Source organism: Solanum pennellii, chromosome 10 (genome assembly GCF_001406875.1).
Source record: "Solanum pennellii chromosome 10, SPENNV200".
In the NCBI taxonomy this organism is placed as follows: Eukaryota; Viridiplantae; Streptophyta; class Magnoliopsida; order Solanales; family Solanaceae; genus Solanum; species Solanum pennellii.
In genome coordinates, this window is record NC_028646.1 from 76,363,287 (window position 1) to 76,373,487 (window position 10,201).

At 32.1% G+C, this 10,201-nt stretch overlaps 1 protein-coding gene across 2 annotated transcripts; it reads left to right on the forward strand.

Annotated features, from left to right (window-relative positions):
- The first annotated feature begins 2,147 nt into the window (after positions 1-2,147).
- Positions 2,148-7,399, forward strand: LOC107032402 (protein yippee-like). Of its 2 annotated transcripts, none has more exons than XM_015233999.2 (6): positions 2,148-2,206; positions 2,506-2,621; positions 6,228-6,271; positions 6,648-6,756; positions 6,855-6,910; positions 6,997-7,082. In XM_015233999.2, the coding sequence occupies exons 2-6, from the start codon at positions 2,526-2,528 to the stop codon at positions 7,073-7,075; spliced, it is 384 nt and encodes a 127-aa protein (XP_015089485.1). In that variant the 5' UTR covers positions 2,148-2,206; positions 2,506-2,525; the 3' UTR covers positions 7,076-7,082. The 2 variants fall into 2 exon arrangements, with proteins under 2 accessions (XP_015089485.1, XP_015089484.1); XM_015233998.2 differs by having other exon boundaries at positions 2,159-2,291; positions 6,997-7,399.
- Positions 7,400-10,201: the final 2,802 nt, after the last annotated feature.

Here is a 10,201-nt window from a genome sequence, read left to right on the forward strand (position 1 = left end):
GTCCGGGGATGGGGGGAAATTGTGAAAGGGGGGTAGGGTAGCGAGGTCCGGAGATGGGGGGAAATTGGGGGGGAGGGTAGGCTAGGGTAGCGGTCCTCAGGGCACGGCGACTCGAGGTCCGGAGGTGGGGGGTTGGAGGGTAGGGTAGGGGTCCTTAAACAATGTACAAATCTTATTTAAATCACAATTTTTTGTATTTTACTTTATTATATACAAAATTCCTTGAGGAATTTGTGTATATACAAGTACTATATGCATATTTTTATTTATACATATATAACTTTATATAATAATTACTTTACAATTTTGTACAAATTAAACAATTTATATTCAATTTATTTACATTTGTGTATAAACTTTATATACATTAAAAAGTTTGGTTTTACGGAAACAAGTTTGTATGGTCTTTTTGTCGCTATAGAATTATTTTTTGAGAAAATATTTGATTTTAAATGTTTAGCTTAAATCATCAGATTATGTAAATGTTTGTTACTGTATTTAGGGCTACTGTTATTATTTAACGGGAAAGTAAAATATAGTACAAATTGAAAAAAATGTTTTATACAAATTAAAAGCTACATAACAAACTAAAATATACCCATATAATGTTATTTCATAAATTCAGTTTGCCATATATAAAATTTTCGCATAAATCATTTCTTATATTTCAAACTTTGAAATTAGTTAATATCATAACTATTAAATATTTACTTATTTCCCACGGATAACAACTCCTAATATTTTTTCCTTTTAATGCAAAATCATACTAATACAAATACATACAAAGGTTCAAATTCATTAGGTGGGTATGCACAAGCACCAAAAGTAGTTGTGAAAAATTAAATCTAACACCGTTTTTCTCTAATTTCGTCAACAAAATTTACTTCAAGATTTAAAAAGTTATATGCTTAAGCGTAGACAAATGTTAAGCAAAAGAAAAATAATAAATTAACACTTTGTTTTTGATAAATCTGTTAGGTTTAGGGTAAAGCTAAGAACCAAAATAAATACATGTGTTATATATTAAGGATTCTTTCAATCAAGTGAAATATACTAAAGATCATAATAAAATATTATCGGTATAAAGGACTAATTTGATCATTTTCTTCCATTTGACTAGACAATTTTTTCTCTTAAAAAAAGGAAGACTTTTGAAGTTTGTGGTGAAAAAATAAATTTCAAAGATTTGTATCGATTATATATCATTTCATTAAGGCTAAATAAAAATTTAAAAGTTAAATTGATTGTAAATATAAAAGCATGGTACTCTTTTTCTGAACAAATTAAAAATGAAAATATGTCTATAGATTAATACAAAAAAATATGGGATTAATTACGAAAATTTCACCTTTTAGTTTACTTATTACCATTATCCTTGTAAGTTTACAAATTTTCAAGATCACTCATTTTCGCTCGTTACATTAATGTATCTCGCGCATCAGATTAGTGTATCATGTATAAAATGTATCTCGCGCATCAGATTAGTGTATCTCGCACATCAGATTAGTGTATCTTGTGCATCAAATTAGTGTATCATGTATAAAATGTACATCAGATTAATGTATCATGTTTAAAATGTAATGTATCTTACTTAACGATTAATGTATCTCGCACATTAGATTAATGTATCAGCGCTTATATTATTGTATCCGTTTTGAAAAATTTTCGTAATTATAAACTTTCAAGGGATCAATTGATTTTGCCTTTAAAATGATTTATGTAATTTGCCAAAAAATATAAATATTAAGCCCATTCTAATATGTTACTAGCATAAATATAAAAGATGGAGAGATATACTCCCCGTATATAAAAAAGAGGATAGTCACTCAAAAATAATCTAATTATGCTACATAGTTATAGTATGCTAATTATAATTTTGTAGCGACATGTTTAGGGAGGAGAGTGACTAGCAAGATTGAGAGGGAGAAGAGAGGCGAGAGAGAGGGAGATAGAGAGAGGTGAATTGTATATGTATAATGGTTACATAATTGTATATTATACATATATATTTGTCTATTTTGGCGAGCGAGATTAAAAGAGGGAAGAGAGAAGCAACCAAGAGGATAAAAATTTGTATCTTTCGCATCTCGATTGTATAATTCACATGTTTTTATATAATTGAATAATATAAACTTCACTAATAAAATAAAAAATAACAAATTGACACAAATGCAACACCTGCAACAAATCCCCAAGTTTAATTTCGGTGAGTTTCAGAAAATACAGATTTTTCGCCTATAAATGTAACGAACACACGCTTAATTGCTGTAAAGATTACTACTTTTTCTCTGGTGAGCTCATCGTCTCGGTTGAGTTTTTATTTTTTTCCTTGATTCGTCTGTAATTATATATGATTTTATGAAATGGGTCTGGGTATTTTGTACGATTCTTCGAAATGCAACTTTGGATCCATTATCTTGTTTCTATTGATTTTTAATTTGTGATGAAACAGTGATTTTTGTGGTCTAATTAAGGGTAAAATAATTTTGATCGGTTTATTTGAAGGTACATAGCAAGTTGAGAAAATGGGTAGGCTTTTTGTGTTAACTCTTGAAGGACGCATCTACAAATGCAAACACTGTCAAACCCATTTTGCTTTGGCTGATCACATTATTTCTAAGGTTGGTTTTCCCCCTTTCTCTATTTTGGTTGTACTGTGCGGCGCTCTCAATAGGATTTTTTGTCAGGCTTGAATTCGAGAAATCTGGTTAGGGTGGTGGGATCCCAATCATGATTGTGTTATGAATCTGCTGAACTTGAAATATTACAAGTTTGATGCTTTATTGGAGATGTAATACCATTTGTATGTTACTATTTTTTTTTTGTGTTGATATTAATGATGCTTGTAAGGAAAGTGATCTGATCAGAGTGGAACGAATACATAGGATGCATTGTTTATTGATTTATCATTAGTGTCAATATTGTTTCTTCGTAAAATGTTGTTGTTCTGATACTATGGCTTCAATTGCAGTCTAGTGCAAGTTCGTTACTAATATATATAACTATGTGATATTAATACCGTATTGCAAATGGAGAAAGAAAGAACTTTTTTTTATCTAGTATAGCTCAAAAGAAAAAAAAAAAGAACAGGAAAAAATTTCTCTGCCTTGGGAGTTAGGACAGATCGGGATACACAGGGTGCGACCCATGCTGTGGATGAGCTTGTTTGAGATTCAAGGCCAGAAACTCCACATGGCCTCTTCAGAGCTTTATGTCTGGGGGGTGGGTGGGGCGGGAGTGTTAGGTGTGGGAGACTGTAATAGTAGTTGCAGTTATTCCTTCGTCTCTTCACAGTTTCCACTCTGCAGGGTTGTTTGATTTTGTAATATGCTGAATATTTCTCCCCCTACCTTGGTTGTTGAATGTGCATCCCAGAGCTTTGCATTGTTGGGGAACTACTCCTCTCAAGTGTGTGTTTAGGCTTAGATTGAGCTATTATCACTAGATGGTTGTGGTTGACTGGTTTCTATGACATGGGTCTAATCCATTCTCATGTTTTTCTAGAGAAGTATTATGATATTGCATCCCAACAAACGTTTGAATAACACACAGATGTACTTGGCGGGATATTTTTGTATTTATCTTGTAGCCTGTGTAATTAATTTCTCTCTGCCCTGTTTTAAAGTGGATAGATTCTGGTTGTTGAATAATCAACCTTTTGGTTTTGTTCCTGAATATCGTCACTACTTTTCTTTTCCAAGTGGCAAATAGCTGATTTAAGACTTGACTAGCTATGCTATTTATAAGTTCAAGAATAAAGCTGATGATCACATTATATTTTTAGCTAACTACCTTCTGAAATTTTTGTCGATTACTCCCTCCCATTTCTTAACTAAATTTTTTGGGACATAGATATTACATTTCCTACCGATGTATCAGTTGGCAAATTATGTAGGAATTCAAATGGAACCTTGAAAAGGTATTAGAGAGTATAGGTTTTAGGAGAAGAAGTAAGACAGAATAAATGTACTATAAATTTAGTTCCTATAAGTCGCACAAAGGGAAGGTGAAGTGAGATTAACTAGGAATTTGCTACCTAAATGCAGATAGTTCAAAAATCAAGGCCAGTCTTTGAGGAGAATGTCTAAAGGCAAGTCCTAATAAAGGGTGTATCACCAACAAAGTCATATGCAAATGAATGTTGGGCTTCAAAAATATATTCAAAATGGCTTATGATAGATATATAGTATTATACAAGATTGGAACAGATTAGAAATGATTACATCATATTGAGGAAACAAGTGGCATTCGTAGACGATAAAATAAGACAAGGTCACTTTGAGATGGTTTGACCATGTTGTACTTAAACTTCCCAATACGCTGATCAACAGGTGTGATATCATAATGATTGAAGGTTCTAAAAACAGACAAGGTAGTATAAAAATTGCAAGCTGCCTAATTGTCTCCAAAGACCCAAAATCCCATATAATCAATGATCTTGTTAAGACCCGAACAAACTGAAGGAAATGATCCATAAAAATATCAATTAGTTTTGATTAAGGCCTATTTACATTACATACACGAGGTTTGGTGTTTGGTACGAGTCTTTTTGGTTTGGTTGAATAAGTGCATGTCAATGTAGGAAATAACTGTAACATTTATAAAGCTTATAATTTAGGGAACTACTAAGTTTTCTTTAGTATGTTAGTATTTGAATGAAATAAGCTCCAAAAATGAGGAATGGATATAAAGGATTCATATGGTCGACCCAACTAACTTGGGATTGAGGTACAGTTGATAGAGTTATGGTGTTTTTTTACCGACATGTTTAGTATTATATCAATTAAGCAAAAGTGGAATCTTTAATCCAAATCAGAAAAAATAAAGGTTTGGAATTCTATGATATATCAGCCTTTGGTTGGAAAATGAACCAATTTCTGATTTTAATCATCACATGAATATGGTTATTTCTTATCTATTGATTTTCAGTGGAGTCTGGACATGGAATCCTGTTTGCTCAAAATTGTGATTGTCGATTTAGTAGGATTGTGGGAATGTGTTGGCCTTAGAAGGGTTCACTATGAAATGGATCTCACCAGTTTATTCATTAGGTTGGCTTTACATGGCTTATCTCTCTCATAATCTGGACTCTGAAGCAAGGTTTATGTGGCTTGCAGTAGATAGTTACCCAGTGCACAAACCGCTGGGCATAGTCTAGTTCTCTTAGCATAAGGCTTCTACAGAGCTTTCTTACCTATAAATCAGTTAAGTAGTAGATCACCACAAATTGTTGGGTTCTCATTTGTGTCTTTTTTCTCATAACCTTGACTTTAAGCACTGACATACTGATGCTTCACAATGACAGAAGTCCACTTTGGGTCTTGATGTTGAATTTTTTATGGCACGAGTTGCCATTGTATTTCACATGATACTGCCACATAACCATTCACCCATCCTGTATCAATGGAAGAGTGGTCTGAATTTAATGCTGGATAATTTCTGTAGTATATCCAAGTCATTCTAATACTCAATATCCCTATGTATTAACAGTGAGACTTTGTTATTCTAGCCACGGAAGACAAAATTATGTAAAACATCAGCTGTTTGATATTGTTAGGCAACACGTAACAACCAAAAACAAGTAACTGATCATACTTCTTATACTGAAAATCTATGGTACCTGATGGATCTATGATTCTTGTTTACAAGTTATGTTTGTAGGTAGTTATTTGATTTTTTTCATCTTGAAGGTTCGCCTTCAGTCTTTATGTGTTGGTTCCATTTTTCTATGACGAAGTTTGGATAACTTTCCATTTGTTGTTATCAGTTTTATATAAGGCCCACCAGCATTTCTTGTCCTTAAGCCTAACCGTTTCAACCATTTCAATCTTTTTCTATCTTATTCCAATCTATGTGAGTATTCAACTCGCTAGGTTATTTGGAATATAAATGAAGTTGGGCACTTTCTACTGGGTATACCCTTGAAGAGACCACCTTGAACCAACATGTCCAATGTATTGCTATCTTATTTCTAACTGTGTCGATAGGACTTACTAGGTTATTTCGAATACGAATGAAGTTAAGTCACTTTCTAATTGCTATTCCCTTGAAGAAAGCTTTACGGACGCTATTAGTAGTTCTTACTGGTATTATTCCTGGTCTTCTGGATTATGTTGTCTTTATGCTACTAACTGCAAACTGGCTGGAAAACGCATTACACTTACATGAATTATGATATTTTTGCTTTACATAAATGTATTCTAATGAGCTTGTAAGTTTTCTTACAGTCATTCCACTGCAGTCATGGGAGAGCTTACCTCTTTGATAAAGTGTAAGTGTTCTTTGACTTGTGAAGCTCAAAATTACCTGTCATTTTATATGGAATGCTTTCACCTTCATTAGTGGAGGAAAACTTTAAAGCTATCAGTGATTAAATCTGGCAGTGAATGTTTGAATTATATCAGATCGTGCATCTCCACATTCTCTAATAACTTAATTTTGTGTTGCAATCACTTGAACTACTACCAACATAATCTACTTGAGGTCGCAACAGTCTTTGTAGTGGTGTTATGCATCAGAGTAAGATTCACATTTCTCAGATCTATATTGGGGATAGGCATAGTAGACAGAGTCATTACATGCAATGCTTTATGCTTTACACTTGCAATATTGTGTTTTATGTGTTGCTCCTTTTTTGTGCATTGCAGCGTGAACGTAACAGTTGGAGCAAAAGAAGATCGGATGATGATGACCGGAATGCACACTGTTGTTGACATATTCTGTGTGGGGTGTGGCTCAATTGTGGGCTGGAAATATGTGAGCTTTCTCTTCAGCAAAGATCTGATTTTTATCTCTCTTTTTCTGATCTTTAGTTACTCTGATATTCTTACTGTCAAGTCTCAACTAATTCCCAGGAAGCTGCACATGACAAGACTCAAAAGTACAAGGAAGGGAAATTTATTCTTGAGAGGTATCTAGTGTGCTTTCGCGTTTTAATGTGGCATCATGGTTTTCCAAGAGTCTAATTATCTTGTATTTTGTACTATTAATCTATAGGTTTAAGGTTGCGGGTCCAGATGGAAGCCTCTATACAGTAAGCCATGATGATGAGCTTGGAAGCGATGATGAACCTTAACTAGCCATCCTACCATATCATTACTCATCCCTTTAGTCAAATCTCGCTTTTCAACTGTACATACTCTAATTTCCTCCCCTGTTGGCATAAGCAACCTTGATTTTCATATTCTAACCTGTAATAGCCAAGTTTTACAGGATACTCTTAGAACGGTCATCCTTTTCGTCCTAGACAATTCGAATTGGAAAATTAGCTCTTATACTTGTTTTGACAGAAGTGAAGTATTCAGTAATAGGTTGGTTTAAGCAACCAGAAAGTGTAATTTCAGTATTTTGACTGAAGTTTTTGCCTGATCTTGATCACACTGCCAACCACATTTAGGTACATAAATTGTCAGCTGTTACCAAGGAGGTCCTCTGGACTCATATTGCTGTAAAAGATGGAGGTTAGTAAGTAGCCAAACTGGTGTAGAAGAGGAACACAAGAAATATAAGTAATGGTAAAAGTGGAGAAGCATTTGATAGTTGATACCATGTCAAAATTAATGTGCCTACCGACAAGAAATGAAAAAAAGAGAGTATTAATTATTTATCGTGTGATATTTCTGAGAACATGTGTACATAGATTCAGTGATGAACAAAATGACCTAACTTTGGATTCACAACATATATTTACTCAAATCTAGTTGTGTACATAGATTCAAGTTTTATTTGCACGACAAATAAACAATTCAAAGGTGTTTATGGTACGATTAAGAAACTAGTTATTTATGTATTAATGTTCATAAAACTTAATATGTTAGGTGATAGGTAGATAAGAAAAGAGTTATTTTTGTGTCAAAATTAATATGATATTTGGTTTACAGATAGAAATTCACACTACTAATATACATGTATAAAGTATGAGAAATCTATGTATTATTTTATGCAGGATTTTCCCGCATAACATAATACATAAATTTACTAGAAAATTCATTTCAATACAATAATTCAGTATTATCCAAAATACGAATGGTAGAACCTTACTGAGTGTTTAAATCAAACCAATGAATGTACGACATATATCGAGACATACACAACTTTCGCTTATCCCAATTAATTAATAAAAAAGTTATTTACTATTAAATTACTTTACCACGATAAGTTATACTTAACTAAGTGATTACTTTTTTGTATTATAAAAAACAACACCTGGCAGTAAGTGATTGGTCTTTGTACTAATTAATTAATAGTTTACTTATAAAATAAAGATACGCGGAAATTGACAAATATTCCATACGTCTTAGGTAGCTGACCACTTCCTCAAACATTTAAGTTAGAGTTCTATATATATTAATCAAAAGTAGGACAAAACTGAGAGTCAGTAGCATAAACAATGATGAATTTATAATATTACAGTCAATTTTATATATTTTAACGCGATTACTTATTATTATTAGATGTGGCCTTGATTTTGACCTTTAATTTTGCTTTCATTAGTGCACGTCTCTTTCTCCTAAAGTCACCACAAAAGACTTCTTATAATTTTCTTAAAAATCAAATTAAAAGAGGGATTAGAACATATAGTTCAATGATATATTCTTACGGTAGAGTTCTAGATGAAGGGTGGTGATTAAACTATTTTAATAATAATAATCAGTTGTAAGGTGTAGTCGGACGCTTCACAATATTTTATTATGGACGTATAAAAATGAGATGGTTTGAGCATATATAGAGTATTAGGTGCACCGACATTCCAATGAGGAGGTGCAATATGTTGGATATTGTGGGTACACAGAGGGGTAGGGATAAGCCGAAAAAGTGTTGAAGAGATATGATTAGACATGAAATGACACAAGTTCATATTATCGAGAACGTATTAGGATAGAAGGCTAGAAGCGGTACATGTTGTCTAATCGTGTCAAAGTTTAGTTCCTGACTAATCGTGCCCTTATAGTTGTGGCCGTATTTTGTTTGTTGCATTTCAGTTATCACATTATTTTGTTGTTACTATTTCTCTCTTATGCTTTGTCCATTGTATTCGTCTTTTTTTTACACGAGTTTGTTATACTTGAGCCGAAGGTTTTTCGAAAGCAACCTCTCTACCTTGGTCTATGAGATACTGACAAGGTCAGCGTATACTTTACTCTCCACAAACCTCACTTGGTGAGATTTCACTAGGTATGATATTGTTATATAAAAATAATCTTCTAACTTATATATATAATATAATTTTTGAAAAAAAATTTTTAACTGATCACTTTACCACATATAATATTATTGAAATTGCCTACAATAAATTTTTGCCACCAACATGTTCTGATTGATATTTTCTATTAATGATATAATTATATGAAGAGAATAATAGTGAAAGTTGTAAATAAATTAAAGAATGCGGTAAGTCAAGTAAAATCAACCCAACTGATATTAGAAATTTTGAGACACATTTTTATGGAATGTTAGAATAAGAAAATAAAATAAATATTCTTTAAAGATATGTAGAAAAAAATGACTAAGTCAAAATTTCTCCATTTAGAATGTTTATTTTCTTTAATAGAAATGGAATTAAACGGGTGTTCATACTTAGACTTGTTCCTAATTAATTAGTTTAGTTCTTTAATTAATCTTCCTCATTTCTATACGTTGAAAAATGTTATAAGTACTAGCCACAAATTAGTCATAATTTAAAGTAGATCAATGTATGAGAAAATCATATGGTATCTTCTTAATTAATTAATTAATTAATTAACTAATCCTGTTGAATATGTCTCCAAATGGACAGTCAGATAGTTAATTTGTTGGGTTTGAAATATTGTATCATTAGTTTGAATTTTAGTGATTTTATGGTCTCTTTCTAAGTGTTGTAGGTCAAATAGTAGGTTCTTTTTTCTCAAAAAATGAAGTGAAATTTTTTGACAATTTTCTTTTTTTCCCAAAAAAAAAAGGGTAATTTGAAAACTTTGAATTTTTTCCTTTCAAGTTTTGAAAAGTTTGTGTGTCAATGCGTATAGGTGGAGAAGTGCACAAATATCAAGTATTTTTTATCTAAAGTTTGGTATGATTAGTTAAGGTTAATTTATAATATTTAAGTAAAGATTAACTAAAACTTTAATCTTGTGTGTTTGAATTGCGATTAAATATTTTTTCTTAAACAAAAGTTATTCCTGAAATTTGGTCATACATGAGTGAAGTTCATGTAAAGCAGGTT